The 19,543-nt window shown below is 33.6% G+C and overlaps 1 protein-coding gene across 1 annotated transcript; it reads left to right on the top strand.

Annotated features, from left to right (window-relative positions):
• The first annotated feature begins 4,800 nt into the window (after positions 1 to 4,800).
• Positions 4,801 to 10,866, top strand: LOC109257148 (olfactory receptor 2M3-like). Its single transcript, XM_019433110.2, has 2 exons — positions 4,801 to 4,861; positions 9,907 to 10,866. The coding sequence occupies exon 2, from the start codon at positions 9,919 to 9,921 to the stop codon at positions 10,864 to 10,866; it is 948 nt and encodes a 315-aa protein (XP_019288655.1). The 5' UTR covers positions 4,801 to 4,861; positions 9,907 to 9,918.
• Positions 10,867 to 19,543: the final 8,677 nt, after the last annotated feature.

Below are 19,543 nucleotides of genomic sequence, written 5' to 3'. Positions count from 1 at the left end.
CTTATAAGGGCTTGCTATAAAATCTGTATAAAAAATGCTATGCAACTTCATAGCTAAAACAACAAATAAGTCAATTAAAATATAGAAAATGTACCTAAATCGATACTTTTCAAATGAAGACATACAAATGGCCAATATACACATGAAAAGATGCTCAACATCACTCATCATCAGGGAAATGCAAATGAATATATTTTGCATTCTCTTATCCTTCGGAGACTTCTGTAAGTGTAAAATGATATTCTTTTTTTAATGTGTATTTATTTTTGAGAGAGAGAGAGAGAATGAGCAAGAGAGGGGCAGAGAGAGGGATACACAGAATGGGAAGCAGGATCCAGGCTCTGAGCTCAGCACAGAGCCTTGACGTGGGGCTCAAACCCACGAACAGTGAGATCATGACCTGAGTTGAAGTTGGACGCCCATCCAACTGAGCCACCCAGATGCTCCAAAATGATGTTCTTGATGAAAGTCCAAGAAGTCCTTTAAGTTCTGAACTTTTTCTTAATTTACTTATCTTTTTTTCTGTTTAGTATGAACAATTTTAAGTAACCTATCTTGAAGTTCACAATATCTGTTTTTGAGATTGACTCCATTCTTATATCCCCCTAGTAAGTGGGGTTTTTTTTGAATTTTAATTCCAGTAGATTTAACATACAGTGTTATATTACTTTCAAGTGTAAAATATAGTGATTCACAATTCTGCATATTACTCAGTGTTCATCATGATAAGTGTATTCTTAATCACTTTCACCTATTTCACCCATTACCTGACCCACCTCCAGTCTGGTAAACATCTTTTTGTTCTGGATAATTAAGAGCTTGGGTTTTTGTTTTCTTCTGTTTTGTTTTGTTGAGTTTCAGTTTTGGTTTTGGATTCAATTTGTCTCTTTTTTTCTCCTTTGTTGGTTTGTTTTGTTTCTTAAATTCCACACATGATTGAAATCATATGGTATTTGCCTTTCTCTGACTGATGTATTTCACTTAGCATTGTACTCTCTAGTTACATCCATGTTGTTGCCAATGGTAACATTTCATTATTTTTTATGGATGACTAAAAAAGAAAAGTTTATATATATCTTATTTGTTCTTCTAATGATGGACACTTGGGTTCCTTCTATATATGGACTATTGTAAACAATACTGCAATAAACATAGGAATGCATATATCTTTTTGAATAAGTGTTATTTTCTTTGGATAAATACCAGTTGGAAACACTGAATCATATGGTAGTCCTATTTCTAATTTTTGAGGAAATTCCATACTGTTTTCCACAATGGTTATAGCAGTATGCAGTATAAATCCCTTGAGGGTTTATATTTCTCCACATCATTCTTCTTTTCTTTTAAGAACAGATTTCTTATGATGTACTTCACATACCATAAATTCACCTGTTTAAAGTGTACAATTCAATATATATATTTTTTAATTTTAGCAAATTTGCAGTGTGTTCAACCATCACCACAATTTAACTTTAAAATATTTCCATCCCCACTAAAATAAACCCCATACACATTACCAGTCAATTCTAATTCTCTACTTGCACCTACAACATCTTGAGCAACGACAAGTCTACTTTAAAGCTCTATAAATTTGCCTATTTGGCACATTTTATATGAATGGAATCATACAGTATGTGGCTTTTTGTGACTGGTTTCCTTCACTTAGCATAACGTTTTAAAATTTCATCCCAATTTGTAGTATGTATTAGTACTTAATTTCTTTTTATTGGTGAATAATATTGGATGTTAGAGAATATCACATTTTATTTATTTCATCAGTTGATGTGCATTTAGGTTATTTTAACTTTTTGACTATTATGAATAACGCTGCTTGGAATATTTTTACACATTTTTTTGTGGGAGCATACATTTAAATTTTTCTCAGGTTAAATACCTAAGAGTGCAATCACCACATCATATAGTAATTCTGTGTTTAACCTTTTTTTTTTAGTTTATTTATTTATTTTGAGAGAGAGACAGATAGAGAGAGAGAGACAGAGAGACAGAGAGAGAGAGAATGCATTCGAGTGGCAAAGGGGCAGAGAGAGAGGGAGAGAAAGAATCCCATGACATGGGGCTTAACCACATGAACCATGAGATTATGACCTGAGCTGAAATCAAGAGTTGGGTGCTCAAATGACTGGGACATTCAGGCACACCACTGTGTTTAAATTTTCAAAGAACTGCCAAATGTTTTCCAACGGTTTTGCACCATTTTACATTCTCTGCTATCAATGCATGAGGGCTCCAATTTCTCCACATTCAATCTATTTTTTGTAATTTATTTATTTACATTCAAGTTAGTTAACATACTGTGTAGTATTGGTTTCAGGAGTAGAACCCAGTGATTCATCACTTATAAGATATAAGAAAATATTATGAAAAATCATACGCCAACAAATAGGACAACCTAGAAGAAGTGGATGAATTCCTGGAAACATACAAACGACCAAAGCGATACAGGAATAAATAGAAAATTTGAACAGTCTGATAACCATCAAAGACATTGAATTAGTAATCAAAAAATTCCCAACAAACAGAAGTCCAGAGCCAGATGACTTTAAAGGCGAATACTACCAAACATTTCAAAAATAGTTAGTACCTATTGTTCTCAAACTATTCCAAAACACAGACAAAGAAGGCAAGAAGGCAAACTTTCAAATTCATTCTTTGAAGCAAGCATTACCCTGATACCATAAACATATAAAGACATGGCTAGAAAAGAATACTACAGGCCAACATCTTGGACAAACATAGATCCAAAAGCCCTCAAAAATACTTGCAAACCAAGTATAACAATACATTTAAAAACCATTCACCATGATCAAGTGGGATATTTTTTTTTTACTGAGTTGTAAGGGTAGTTCAAAATTCCCAATCAATCAACATGATACATCATATCAATAACAGAAAGGATAAGAACCATGTGATCATTTAAATAGAGTAAAAAAATCCATTTGAGAAAGTAAAACTTCATTCATGATAGAAACCTTCAACAAATTAGGTTTAGAAGAAACATACTTGAACATAATAAAGGCCATGTATTATAAACCCTGAGATAACATCATACTCAATATGAAATACTGAGAGCTTTTCCTCTATGGTCAGGATGAAGACAAGGATGTGCATTATCACTGATTTTATTCAACATAACTACTGAATATTGTAGCTACATAGGCAGACAAGAAAAACACAAAGAGAAATGTGGTTTTTTATTCAAAAATTTTTTGTCGTTTATTCATTATTGAAAGAGAGAGACAGAGCATGAGCAGGGGAGGCACAGAGAGAGACACACACAGAATCCAAAGCAGACTCCAGGCTCCGAGCTGTCAGCACAGAGCCCAACGCGGGGTTTGAACTCACAAACCGTGAGATCATGACCTGAGCCCAAGTCGGACGCCCAACTTGCTGAGCCACCCAGGCACCCCCACAAAGAGAAATTTGTAAAGAGGAAGTATAACTTTCACTATTTGCAGATTACATGATACTATATATAGAAAACCCAAAGACTCCATCCAGAAACTACTATAGCTGATAAATGAATTTATTAGATTTTCAGTATACAAAATCAATATACAGATTTATCATTTATATACACTATCATGAAGTAGTAGAAAAGGAATTTAAGAAACTGCCTATTTAGAATTTCACCAAAATAATAAAATATCTAGAAATAGACTTAACAAATGAGGTGAAAGGGCTGTACTCTGAAATCTACAAACCAATGATGAAGGAAGTTGAAGACGACAGGAATAAAGGACAGAATATGCGATGTTTCTGGACTGGAAGAACAAATATCATTACCATGTTTATATTATCTAATGCAATATAAAGATTTATTGTAATTCCTGTTGAAATACCAATAGCATATATATATATATATATATATATATATATATATATATATATATACACACACACATACACACACACACACACACACACACACACACACACACATATTTTGCAGAACTAGAACAGGTAATGATAACATATTTAGGTCTAAAATGAGTCCCTTGTCAGCAGCATGACATGGAACTTTTTTTCTTATCAATCCATTCTGTCACCTTATATCTTTTGATTGGAGCATCTAGCTTATTTATATTCAAAGTAATTATTAATGATATATGTTTACTGGCTTCTTATTATTTGTTTTGTGGTTGTTGCTGACGATTTTTTATGATCCTTTCTTGTCATTCCCCTTTTCATGTTTTGCTGATTTTATTTAGTGATATACTTTATTCTTTGCATATTTATTAGTGAGTATTTGTATATAGTCACTATTACCATATTACCTCTTTTGCATATAGCAGTCTTTATTTAATTCTTGGTCATTTAAGTTTGAACCCATTCTTTACTCTTCCTTACATTTTAGGTACATATTGTCACATTTTACATCTTTTTATATTGTGAATTCCTTGATATTTTTTTACATAAATATTCATCTGCTGATAGCTAGTTTATTTATATTTGCATATAAAGTAGAAGTTAATGGCTATTAATACTAAGCAAATTTTAATTTGACCTGGATTTAGGAAATCATTCAAACAGTTTAGAATTTGTTTCGTTTTTCTGTCACAGATGAAGTCACATGTTCAAAAACAGTTATTCATAATTAAACAATGTCTAAACTATTTTTCTTATTTTCAGGTGGAAAACTAATTATGTATGAAGTCCTAAGAGAGAAAATGGGTGCTAAAATAAATTATTATAATTGAAGAACAGGGACTGAATTCCCTGGATGGATTATGAAATTAAATCACAGATGACTTACTAAAATTGTGTTACATATATTTTCTCTGGAAAGTTAAAGGATTTCAGTTACTCTGTAAATAGTATCATTCTTGATAACACCTGGAAGGTAAGTTTGAATGAGACTGTACATTCCAAAATATCTAAAGCATTATGATGTTCAATCAAAGGGAATAGAATTTTATTCAAAAGCTATATGTATTAGAAATTTTGATATATTGAAGTTCTTTAAGTACGGACCACTTTTTCATGTTGATCTCTAACTTACCCCTTTATAGTCTCTGTAAAATAAATGCATTTCTTATATTTGTCACAGATCTTTTTGAAGGTTAAATTAAATAATACCTGTGAAGATATTAAATAAAAGGCATTATTTAGAACAGTGTTATAAATGCTAAATTCAGAATCATTGCAAGATTCTCCAGTGGATCTAGTCTATTTGTTCTTGTTTCCAATCACTGTGAGGATCATATAGGCTTCATTTTTGTGCAATTTTCTTTAGTTGAACTAAACACATATAAAATAAGCATATAGCTTACCAATCAGGAACCAATAATCTAGTAAGAAAAATAGATTATTTTCAAAAATAATCAAGAGGAATAAATTAAGGTTATTGCAAATTAGGGTGGGGAGATGTGATTTGGATGTAAGTAATGATAGTAATGCTCATCTGATGAATTCATGTTGTGATACATGTATTTAAAGAATTAACCTATTCTACTTTTTAACAATCCTTAGAGGAATGGAGGGAATTAAAATAAAATCTCAGAGACATTAGCTAACCTGTCTGTTGACATAGGAGTTGGTGGTAGATCAAGACTATAAACTCAGTAAACTGTCTGATATGAAGGTCCATAATATTGCCTTTACATAGAACAGAGGTAGACACCACACATCTTCTGAAAGTTTTTTATATGCAGATCTTGCTAGCTAAGGAATGAAGAAGGAGGCATGAAGAAAGATAGTCCTGTTTTGGAATTTGAAAGGAGGTGTGATTTACAAATGTGAAAGATTGTGGAACAGCAGACATCAAGTAAGAGACACCTCCTAAAAGGAGACTTAAGCTCCTACTTATCTCAGTTGTATCTTTGGGATCTGGAAGTAGCAATACATAGAGTTTGTTTTGGAAAATGGAGAAGAAATATTTTAAAATAGTGGCTTCAATGACTTTCTTCAGTGTCTCAAATCAAGGTCAGCAAGATGGTGAAATATGCTCTGCAGCTAATTTGAGCCATTTGAGAATTGAACTTATAAGAGGAGTGATACAATCCACTTATTCTTTGGGAAAATCCAAAATTAGAGTGTTGGGTAAAGTGAAAAATAGAAACTTAGTTTTATCTGTACTATTTAGATATGATGCAAATAGATGGGCTTTTTAGAAATACTGATAAGCCTTTCCAAAAGGTATCACAACTCACTTTTGAGAAATGTAACTTGAAAATTTTATAGGTAAACAGAGGATGGATTTAGGTGAATAATTCCTAAGTTTCCATAAGGACATTTTTTGCATACCATTTTGTCTTAACATACTATTTATTTTTTGTGCCTTTATTAGGAGGGAGAGCATGACTTCTCCATTGAAATTATGCAGCATATATAGAGCAGAGATGAATGCTCAGTTATCCTAATATGTATTCAACTAAACTCTCCTTTTCTCAATTTTCTCTCCCTCATTCACTATCCCCCTCAAATTTCTTTCCAACTCATTTTTTCATTCAAAACACACAAGGTCTTTCAACATTCCACTGCATGTCAACTGTCTTTGTTTAGTCAACTTGACTTTTTTCCTCTCCTCTTCCTATAACAATTTTTAAAATTCTCTTTCTTCAAAATACATTTGTTGAAGCTGGTGAGCATAATTAATAAAAACATAAATTATATTTAGCTAAAGTTGTGTCATAGTCTATTTTTTAAGTATGTATAGACAAAGTCTATTAATTCCACACTGAGGGATTTGTTGAGAAATTATGTGGATAAAATTTGATGAAGCAATGGATTAATGTACATTATGTTGTTAACTTTATAGCTGTAATGCTTATATAAATTCCTCATGTTATTATAGCTATAACTAAATGCACTTATTAATATAAAATAACACATTTTAACTAAGACATTGCTTCAGAGAGATGATGTGGAGGAGCTTGAGCTGACAGTATTCAGAAATAAGTGTCTTGACCACCAATGTGAAACGTTGTTTACTATAGCTTCCTCTCCTAGGGCAGTAAAGGAAATGAGACTTTGTGAGATCGGTTTGCCAAAATAAAAGATCGTGCAATAACATAACATAACATAACATAACATAACATAACATAACATAACATAAAATAATATATAATTAATATAATATAATAATATATCATTCTATGTATGCCCACATTGAAGAAATAAGAAACATAAAAAAAAAAATTACAGGAATATATAGGCAGAACCTCCTTACCTACTACAAAGTAAATTTTACATTTATCTACTGAAAATGGACAACTTAAAACTGTTTCTCATCTCAAATTATTAAAGATTCTTCTAACTGACTTTTATAGAAGCCAGTTAGTTTTGAACAGTTCTAACTATCTCCATTGCAATTCTTCCATTCGTTCCTTTTATGGGCTAAAATTCATGGATTGTTTTCACATAATGACATAATGTGAAGGGGAATAGATTTAAAATGTGATGGAGTTTGTTGTTAACACAGAGATTGTAAAAAGCAGCCATGAGCAAAATAAGATCTAAATATAGAGTCAGGTCCTGTCACTTTTAAATAACAGAGACAAAGAAAGCATAGTGAAACATCATTACAACACCCCTTTAGCAATTTATTTTTATAAATTACTCCATAGAAATTTGATTTGGAAGTTTGTACATAGAGTGAACTGCAGAATGTCAAGGACATTTACTTCCCTAGATAATGCCACCTATGTAAGCTGTATTCAGTCTAGATAGCATTATACGGTCTTGATTAAGCAGAAAGACAAGAAGACAAATGCAGGGCAAAGAAAAATCTGGCCCATGGAGTTCTTCAGCCTGTGCAGCTTTCAAGGCACTTCCACTTTCCAAATTTATAGAATTTTTATTTATGCAATTAATGTCCAAATTGGGAATACTGATGAATCTGTTGTTTTGGGTATTATTCCAGGATGCACAATTGATTGAAAGATTACCTATTAAAGGGGAAAGTGGCAAATTGTCAGGAAATGACTAGATATATGCTGAATGTTCCATAGGTACTAATATTTATGTTTCAAAACATAAAGAGAGAGACTTTCACCAGGTATAACAACATGAGCAAACTTGAAGTAGAAAGGATATATTGCTTTTTAGAAGCACAGAAATGATAGTAAACCAAGTGATGTTTTAATTTTCTGTTGGCCAATAAATTTTAATCAGAGGCTTGAAAACTCATGTTATATTTCAGTAGTAACGTTTGAAGTTTTTTCTGTAGCATGCATAATCACTTTTGAATCGCAGTTTGAATAAGGATAAAAGATTGTGTTAGAAATATTTAATAAACAATTGTGTGTAAGAGGAGTGAAAAAGTAAAAATACTTGAAAATTTAAATAGCATGAGCTACGCTTATTTACACAATGTGGGTTGAGTTTCTTGACAAGTATTATAAATATAAGGAAGAATGCTAAGAGAATTTATAACTGGTCAGAAATTTAGGATGTATTAAATACCTGAGTTATGATTGAAATATTATATACACTGAATTGTTGAATGCTACAGAGATAAAGAGTTTAGAAGGACCCAAAGTGGTGAAGAAAATGAATATTCATAATCTGTCCAGGGAGTGTTAGGGAAGAAAGAAAGTAAAGAATTTCTTGTCTTTTGGAGAGGGGATAAAGAAGGGAAAAAATGAATGTGAAAATAAAGAATTATATGTATGCTATTGCATAGCCAAAGAAATCTTAAAAGGTTTTGCTAAGGACATGGAAGAGATTAATTTTATGTAAGCTAGAATAGTGTGGAGGTAAGTAAGTGTGGTCTCTCTTACTTTTAGTAGTATATATTTATTTTAAAATATATATATCATATAAACTTCACTCCAGATAATATTCACACTTTAAAAATATGATCTAATTTGATTTTAATAACACACTGTAATATAGATATTATAAATATTCAGGTTAATATACTGTAAAATAAAGATTGCAGGAATTAATTGCCTAAAATCACACAGCTGAAGTAACCTGTACCAGATATGCCTTTGCCTTTGTACTCTCCTTTATCCTGTATCTTTATCTTGAGATCAATACTTGACTGCCTTGTGGACACATGTCACTTTTAGAGATGAGTGAGGAAACGGTATATTTATGAGGAACTATTTACACTACAACCCACCATTGTTAGAATAAATATTACATAATGGACATCAGATTGCTGATTTTTCAATCTCTTCTGTTTACCTGACATGTGATTAATCTTGTCTCATTTCCATCAATACATGATTTTCTCTACACTTTGATAGAAATTTTATGCAAAATTTCATGGAAAACAAAAAAGAACCATAAATAAAATCTCATTGACTTCTCAGAAATTTATGTCTTCCATGATCATAAAGTTTTTATGAATGGATAATCTACACTACGCATATAAGCTGACTAGTTTCTCTAACCTCATTATATGACTTGAGAAAGTTCTCATATTTTTATTTTTTTAATGTTTATGTATTTTTGAGACAGAGACAGAGACTGAGCAGGGGAGGGGCAGAGAGAGAGGGAGACACAGAATCCGAAACAGGCTCCAGGCTCTGAGCTGTCAGCACAGAGCCTGACGCCAGGCTGGAACCCACAAACTGTGAGATCCTGACCTGAGCTGAAGTCGGATGCTTAACTGACTGAGCCACCCAGGTGCCCTGAGAAAACTCTCATATTTTTAACATGTAACTTACTATGTCTGTGAACCACACATTCTTCATTAACAACAAACTTGAATTTAAATAAATAAATTTTAAAAAGAAAATAATTCATCTAACATAAAATAATCGTATCAAGATAAAACAATGCTTTAATATATCCAGTCTAAAAATGAAATTATGACCAGAGAAACAATTGCCTCTTGCTTAGGCAATTTGGTAGAAGTGGTGACTTAGGGAAGGAAGTGCTTGATGTTTCTATAACACAATCACAGCCATTTGTCACTTCTTGTATTCCTTGCAGTAAACATTTATCATGGCATGGGAGAATCAGACCTTCAACTCAGACTTTATCCTGGTAGGAATCTTCAATGACAGCCCCACTCACATCTTCCTTTTCTCACTGGTCTTGGGCATCTTCACAGTGGCCTTCATGGGAAACACTACTATGGTTCTCCTCATCTGCCTGGACAACCAGCTCCACACCCCCATGTACTTCCTTCTCAGCCAACTCTCCCTCATGGACCTCATGCTCATCTGCACCACTGTACCCAAGATGGTTTTCAACTACTTGTCTGGCAGGAAGTCCATCTCTCTGGCTGGTTGTGGAGCCCAGATATTCTTATATGTGTCTCTGCTTGGAGCAGAATGTTTCCTGTTGGCTTCAATGGCTTATGACCGTTATGTTGCCATTTGCCACCCATTAAGATACTCAATTCTCATGAACCAGAAAATATGTGGTCTCATGGCAGCTTTTTCATGGATTCTTGGCTCACTTGATGGTATAATTGAAACTGCAGTTGCATTGTCTTTCTCATATTGTGGTGCCCGAGAAATACCCCACTTTTTCTGTGATGTCCCTGCCCTTCTCACTCTCTCATGCACTAACACATTGTTATTTGAAAGGATGATATTTATATGCTGTATTATTATGCTTCTTTTCCCTGTAGCAGTAATCATTGCTTCCTATGGTCATGTTATTGTGGCTGTCATTCACATGGGATATGGAGAGGGCCCACGTAAAGCTTTTGGCACCTGTTCCTCTCACCTCATGGTAGTAGGAATGTATTACGGAGCAGCCATGTTCATATACATGCGGCCCAGTTCAGATCGTACCCCCACCCAGGACAAATTCGTGTCTGTCTTCTACACTATCCTTACTCCCATGCTGAATCCTCTCATCTATAGCCTCCGCAACAAGGATGTGGCCAGAGCATTCATGAAGGTGTTAGGAAGGGGTAAGTCTGGAGAGCAAATCGCCTGATAATCTTTATGCTTTGTTTTTTCCCAGTACCTTCTTTGCTTTATGCTTAAATCTATGTATTCAATCAATCCAATTAAGTAACTAATATTTCCTGATATTTGTAGATTTATAGGCAACAACAAAGATTTTAGAAATTGAAAAATTGTTTTCATTTTTTCTTCAAATAGTTTCAATTTTTATGGTAGTTTGAAGCTATGGCTATAAGGAAATCATTTAGTACAAAAAAATCTGCAATTTATTCCATTGTATTATACCAATTTAAATTTTTTTTTTGCCATGACTACATCCCATTGTTTGGTTGCATTGATTAAAATTATTTTTTTATAACATGTCATAAGCTTAACCTTGGAGAAAAAATGCTTTTTATGAAATCCAAAAGTCTTAATTTGGAGTGATCAATTTTTTAAAAAAAGTGAATGACGAAGCAATTTATGGGAATGAATATAAGATTATTATGTAAATGAATTTGTCATAACTGGATGGGAAATAAGGGGTATTGTATTGTGATATAGCCACATTGAGCTTTAATTGTTCTAGAAATTGCCCTTCTTAGGGGCGCCTGGGTGGCTTGGTCGGTTGAGCGTCCGACTTCAGCTCAGGTCATGATCTCACGGTCCGTGAGTTTGAGCCCCACGTCAGGCTCTGTGCTGACAGCTCTGAGCCTGGAGCCTGTTTCAGATTCTGTGTCTCCCTCTCTCTCTGCCCCTCCCCTGTTCATGCTCTGTCTCTCTCTGTCTCAAAAATAAATAAATGTTAAAAAAATTAAAAAAAAAAAGAAATTGTCCTTCTTCGGGATAGTAGATAACTGGGGTGTTATTTATTTTATTTTCCTATAGAAATCAAACAGTCTTATACATGGGAAACTAAAATGTAAATATGAATCCTAAAACATGGTTTTTCTCATTATTTTCCTCTTTATATGGATTGTGTACTGTTATTGTATGAAAACATAATAATTTTTGTTTAATGAAGAAGTATTGGTTTTCTTTAGGCTGCATATTCTCCTTAAATCTCATGTGTGACATCCCCAAATATAAGTTCATAATGATATTTTTATCTATCTAGATATATGTATAAAATACGTATATGTAGATCATCATTTAGATATAGATGGTATAGATATATAATTCTGGAGATTCTTGTGGCTTAAACAGAAAAATCTTTATACCGTAATGTGAATATGAACTGTTTCATTAAAACTGTGTGGCAACATCCCCACTGTATACAACAAATTAACACAAATTTAGCAGCTGTGAATAGCAACCGTTTATGTCAGAGTTTATATTTGTCAGAGTTTCCAGCGTGGCTAACATGGATATTCTGCTTCTGATATCAGAATGTAAGATCCATGTGTTGGTTGGAGCTGCGGTTTTATCTGAAACTTAAGGTCACCTTCAAAGCTCATGCGTTTGTTGAAATGAGTAATTTTTTAAATAATATATTGCTTTTATTTTTTTAACTTTATTTTTTTAAATTTACATGCAAATTAGTTAGCATATAGTGCAACAATGATTTCAGGAGTAGATTCCTTAGTGTCCCTTACCCATTTAGCCCATCCTTCTCCCACAATCCCTTCCATAACCCTCAGTTTGTTCTCCATATTTTTGAGTCTCTTATATTTTGTCCCCCTCCCTGTTTTTATATTATTTTTGTTTCACTTCCATTATTTTCATATGTTTTGTCTCTTAAAGTCTTCATATGAGTGAATTCATGAGTTTTGTCTTTCTCTGACTAATTTCACTTAGCATAATACCCTCCAGTTCCATCCATGTATTTGCAAATGGCAATATTTCACTCTTTTTGATTCATTCCATTATGTGTGTATGTGTGTGTGTATGTATATACATATATATATATATATATATATATATATATATATATATCACTTCTTCTTTACCCATTCATCCATCGATGGACATTTGGGCTCTTTCCATACTTTGGCTATTGTTGATAGTGCTGCTATAAACATGGGGGTGCATGTGTCCCTTCAAAACAGCACACCTGTATCCTATGGATAAATGCCTAGTAGTGCAATGGCTGGGTCGTAGGGTAGTTCTATTTTTAGTTTTTTTGGGAAACTCCATACTTTTTTCAAGAGTGGCTGCATCAGCTTGCATTCCCACCAACAATGCAAAGAGATCCTCTTTCTCCACATCCTCACCAACATCTGTTATTGCCTGAGTTGTTAATGTTAGCCCCTGACAGGGGTAAGGTGGTATCTCATTGTGGTTTTGATTTGCATTTATCTGATGATGAGTGATGTTGAGCATTTTTTCATGTGTCAATTGGCCATTTGGGTGTCTTCTTGGTGAAGTGTCATGTTTTCCCATTTCTTCACTGAATTATTTGTTTTTTGGGTGTTGCGTTTGATAAGTTCTTTATAAATTTTGGATACTAACCCTTTGTCTGGTGTGTCATTTGCAAATATCTTCTCCAATTCTGTTGGTTGCCTTTTTAGTTTTGCTGATTGTTCCCTTCACTGTGCAGAAGCTTTTTGTTTTGATGAGGTCCCAGTAGTTCATTTTTTACTTTTGTTTCCCTTGCCTCCGGAGACATGTTGAGTAAGAAGTTGCTGTGGCCAAGATCAAAGAGGTTTTTGTGTGCTTTCTTCTCGAGGATTTTGGTGACTTCCTGTCTTACATTTAGGTCTTTCATCCATTTTGAGTTTATTTTGTGTATGGTGTAAGAAAGTGGTCCAGGTTCATTGTTCTGCATGTCGCTGTCCAGTTTTCCCAGCACCACTTGCTAAACAGAGTGTATTTTTTCCCGTTGGATATTCTTTCCTGCTTTATCAAAGATTAGTTGGCCATACATTTGTGGGTCCATTTCTGAGTTCTCTATTCTATTCCATTGATCAGAGTGTCTTTTCTTGTGCCAGTACCATACTGTCTTGATGATTACAGCTTTGTAGTATAGCTGGAAGTCTGAGATTGTGATGCCTCTTCCTTTCGTTTTCTTTTTCAAGATTGTTTTGACTATTCAGGGTCTCTTCTGATTCCATACAAATTTTAGGATTATTTGTTCCAGCTCTGTGAAGAATGCTTGTGTTACTTTGATAGGTATTGCATTGAATATGTAGATTTCTTTGGGTAGTATCGACATTTTAATAATATTTGTTCTTCCTATCCAGGAGCATGGAATATTTTCCATTTGTTTGTGTCTTCTTCAATTTCTTTCATAAGCTTTCTATAGTTTTCAGTGTATAGATTTTTCACCTCTTTGGTTGGATTTATTCCTAGGTATTTTATGTTTTTTTGTGTAACTGTAAATGGGATCAATTCTTTGATTTGTCTTTCCGTCACTTCATTGTTGGTGTGTACCAATGCAACCTATTTCAATGCATTGATTTTATATCCCTTTACTTTGCTGAATTCATTAATCATTTCTAGCTGTTTTTGGTGGAATATTTTGGGTTTTCTATACAGAGTATCATGTCATCTGTGAAGAGTGAAAGTTGGACCTGCTCCTGGCTGATTTGGATGCATTTTATTTCCTTGTGTTGTCTGATTGCAAAGGCTATGACTTCCAATACTATGTTGAATAACAGTGCTGAGAGTGGATATCCCTGTCTTGTTTCTGACCTTAGGGGGAAAGCTCTCAGTTTTTCCCCATTGAGGATGATATTAGCGTTGGGTCATTCATATGTGGCTTTTATGATCTCGAGTTATGCTCCCTCTATCCCTAATTTCTTGAGGGTTTTTATAAAGAAAGGATGGTGTATTTTGTCAAATGCTTTCTCTGCACCTATTGAGTGAATCATATGGTTCTTTTATGTTTCCTTTCTTTTAATGATATGATGAATCATGTTATTGTTTTGCAGATATTGAACCAGCCCTGCATCCCAGGTATAAATCTTGCTTGGTCGTGGTGAATAATTTTCTTAATGTATTCTTGGATCCAGTTGGCTAATATCTTGTTGAGAACTTTTGCATACATGGTCATCAGGGAAATGGGTCTATAGTTCTGCTTTTTAGTATGGTCTCTGTCTGGTTTTGGAATCAGGATAATGCTGGCTTCATAGAAAGAGTTTGGAAGTTTTCCTTCCATTTCTGGAACAGTTTTTGGAACAGTTTCAAGAGAATAGGTGTTACATCTTCTTAGTGTTTGGTAGAATTACCCTGGAAAGATATCTGGCCCTGGACTCTTGTTTTTTGGCAGATTTTTGATTACTAATTCAATGTCGTTACTGGTTATGGGTCTGTTCAAATTTTCTATTTCTTTCTGTTTCAGTTTTGGTAGTGTATATGTTTCTAGGAATTTTTCCATTTCTTCCATATTGCCCATTTTATTGGCATATAATTGCTCATAATATTCTCTTATTATTCAGTACTCACTCAGAACATCAATGGACTCAATGTTCCAAACAAAAGGGTAACAGAATGTATAAGAAAACAAGATCCATCTATATGCTGTTTACAAGAGACCCACTTTAGACCTAAAGACACCTTCATATTGAAAATAAGGGGATGGAGAACCATCTATCATGTTAATGGTCAACAAAAGAAACCCAGAGTAGCCATACTTATATCAGACAATCTAGACTTTAAAATAAAGTCTGTATCAAGAGATGCAGAAGGGCATTATATCATAATCGAGGGGCCTATCCACCAAGAAGAGCTAACAATTGTAAACATTTATGTGCCAAATGTGAGAGCACCCAAATATATAAGTCAAGTAATTACAAACATAAAGAAACTCATTGATAGTAATACATAATAGTAGGAAATGTCAACACCCCACTCACAGCAATGGACAGATCATCTACTCAAAAAATCAACAAGGAAACAATGGCTTTGATTGACACACTGGACCAGATGGACTTAAGAGATATATTCAGAACATTTCATCCTAAAGCAGCAGAATATACATTCTTCTCCAGTGCACATGGAACATTCTCCAGAATAGACCATATACTGGGACACAAATCAGCTCTAACTCCAAAAAGATCAAGATCATACAGTGTGTATTTTCATACCACAACACTATGAAACTCGAAATCAACCACAAGAAAAAATTTGGAAAGGTAACAAATATTTGGAGACTAAACAACATCTTACTAAAGAATGAATGGACTAACCAAGAAGTTAAAGAGGAAATTAAAAAGTATATGGAAGTCAATGAAAATGATAGCACCACAACCCAAAACCTCTGGGATGCAGCAAAGGTGGTCATAAGAGGAAAGTATATAGCAATCCACGCCTTCCTAAAGAAGGAAGAAAGATCTCAGATACACAACCTAACCTTATGCCTTAAGGTGCTGGAAAAAGAACAGCAAATAAAACACAAAACCAGCAGAAGACAGAAATAATAAAGATTAGAGCAGAAATTAATGCTATCAAAACCAAAACAGCAGTAGAACAGATCAATGAAACCAGAAGCTGGTTCTTTGCAAGAATTAACAAAATTGATAAACCACTAGCCAATGGATCAAAAAGAAAAAAGGAAATGACCCAAATAAATGAAATAAAGAATGAAGGAGTAGAGATCACATCAAACATAGCAGAAATGAGTAATTTTTATAAAGCTGACTAACATATGTTTGCTTTTTTTTAACGTTTATTTATTTTTGAGAGAGAGAGAGAGAGAGCATGAGAAGATGAGCAGGGCAGAGACAGACTGAAAGAGAATCTCAAGCAGGCTCTGTGACTGTGACAGAAATAAGACTCCATTCTACGAACTCTGAGATCAAGACCTGAGCCAAAACCAAGAGTCAAACACAAGTGACTGAGCCATGAAAGTGACCCTCTCTGTATGTTTTTTTTTCATGAGAATTTCTGCGATGTAATGCAAACCTTAAGTTCTCTTCTGAAAAATGACAACTAGTTAATATAAGCCAATCAAAGTTCATCTTGTTTCAAATTCTTAAATTCTACTGATTTGTGATATTAATTATAGCTGCACAATTTACTCTTATTTTATAATATAACATAATAATGAGAATAACACCAGGGAATAGAGAATATGGAGATGGTTTAGGATTTTTCTGCCAGACACATCCAGATTAATTGCATACTTATATTCACAAAAGACATAAAAATAAGATTTCATTTATTGATTCTACCAGTAATCTGAGAGAAACTTGGTAATGCCCAAATGGTTGAGTGAATTAAGACAACTTTTGGAAATTATTTAAATTCATAATATTTCTGTTTATTAGATTAAGAGAATTTATAGAATTGTATTATAGACTTATAATTTGTCCAGAGCACATGTAATGGGTATTCTATTTATTATAACATTTTACACAATGAATAAAGACATAACATTGTCAATCTCGTAAACAATTATGGATGCTGTACTCCATAATTTTCTTTTTCAATTTTCAGTTTTAAATACTATTAAAACAAATACTACACCTCTTGGATTCTCTGCAAAGCAAACATATATGAAAAAATTGGTGAGAGCAATAAAATAATATCCATAATGAATTTTTATTTTAATAAAAGAAAGTCTACATTTTAACCAAAATTTCTTGTTCACAATATTGTTTGACATTTTTTTTTTACTGAAATTCAATTCAAACATTAGTTAAACAAGTTGTTTTACATTTGGATGAAAGTACATACATATGTGTGTGTGTGTATGTGCATATAGGTGCAAAATAAGTGTTAGTTGAAGCAGTAGAGAAAAATTTTAAAATAGTTATTTTATAAAAAAATAATGAATTTAATATTGGTAATATAAAATTTTTGTATAGAGAAATTACTCAAGACTGAAATTACATCCTAAGCTCTTGATAGGGTGCTTCAAGAATAAAACTATTGCAAAACGAGAGGTCATTCAAAGATTATTAGGATTAAAAATACATTAAGTCTGTATATAAAGAAAGCCTATTTCAATATTCTTTAAAAAACAATTAGCAAGGAAAATAATATGATTATAAATTTGCTTAAACTTCCTTAAGTTATGTGTGAAAAAAATTCATAAGCTTCTATTTGAATATATAATATAAAGGAGAGGATTTGGAGCAAGATGACTGAATAAGAAATTCCAGCTCTCATAATTTATGGATATAGTAATTTTCACAATTATCCATGGATGGCAGTATGTCTGTGGGAACACAAGAGCCAGAAGAGGAATTTCAGAACACTGATTAAACAAAGAATCCAAGAACAGACACATGGAAGAAGATGAGAAGAATGATAGCACTTTATTCATAACCTTCCCTAAGATATAGCTCAACATAAAGAGACACACTTGGCTTGCAAATTATCCCAAGGGAGAAAATAAGAACAGAGTGAGGACCTGGCTTCCCCAGCTTCACAAGATATCTCCTAAGAGGTTCATATATATGTCTTGCCTTACCAGATTATTGCAATGTTAGGCCTAGATGAATAATCTGGAAGTGCTTGGAGTAGAGAAAAGGAGTGGGGGCTTACAGCAACCACCACAGACCTCAAAAACCCGTTACAGATGCTGCTAACTGGCTTTGGGTCTTCACCCATGAACTTTGAAGGTTGACTCATTTGCAGCCTATCAATGAGCTGATGCATTCTCCAACCCTACACACACGTCCCCATTATGGTGCATGTTAACTTCCACAGATACAATGCAATTCCACAAATGGCATGCAGAGTATATGCAATTCAACAGTGGCATACAAACCTCCTCAGACACCACAAAGATTTCAGTGACCATCTTGACTCTGTGCAATTGAGAGAAGGTATGCAATCTTGAACTCTATAGGGCACTGCCCTGGGAAAAATAAGTGAAAAGATTTCAGCACCCAGTCTGATATGAGATTCAGAAAGTGAAGATTGAGAGAATGAGATTGAGAGAAGGCACACAATTCTTGACTTATCCCAAGAATAAAAAGAAGAATCGTGTAGGTGTATTTGTAGAAAATTACTGAGAGACGTTTTCCCTGTCAGGGCTGACTGGTAAAGATCTTTAAATCTTCAAGCCACTCATCAAGGACTGGAGAAGGAGACTACTTCTTTATGTGTTAAGCAGTAATTCAAGAGTTTAAGGACAATTAAGTACCATGAAAACATAAGCCCACATAAGGAACAAAATATTCCTTCCGTGGCTGTTCCCACAAAAATAAAGAACTGTGAATTGTCTGACACACAATTCCAAATAATTATCTTACAAGGACATAGACAACTAAACATATAATCAAGACAAATTGCATGACCAAAATATAAAGTTCGATATAGGTAATTAAACCACTAAAAACAAAAACAAAATTTTGGAGCCAAAGAATACAATGACTGAACCAAAAACTAAATAGAGAACTTCTGAAGCTGAAACAACAAGCAGAAGATAAAATATGCAGCCAATAATTCTTTATTGAGCAAGAATTTTATTCAGAATAGAAGATATAAAGATAGATAAAGAGAAATAAATAGTTTCACCGACAAAACCAAAGGAGTTTATGACAACTAAACCAGCACAGCAAGATATATTAAAAAGGACTCTTTGAGTGGGGACAAAATACCTCAGTTCTTATTTTTCCTAAATCAGCTCTCTACAGCTCCTACCTTCCAAGATGGGCAGTTTTTTGACCCCTGGGTGTGTATTTTTATTCTCTCAGTCCTCAGATCAATTTACTGGGTGTTCAAGATGTTTTGATATTTATTTCAAATATCAGTTGGTTAAAATGGCAGAGGAGTAGGGAGTACGGAGACGCTAGGTTTGTCTCCTCACTCAAAAAAGCAGGCAGGGTACGCTGAGC

The sequence above is a fragment of the Panthera pardus genome, unplaced genomic scaffold (assembly GCF_024362965.1).
Source record: "Panthera pardus isolate Hobbes unplaced genomic scaffold, ASM2436296v1 HiC_scaffold_1, whole genome shotgun sequence".
Lineage (NCBI taxonomy): Eukaryota > Metazoa > Chordata > Mammalia > Carnivora > Felidae > Panthera > Panthera pardus.
The sequence above is the reverse complement of the archived record's forward strand: the minus strand, read 5'-3'. Positions and strand labels throughout refer to the sequence as shown.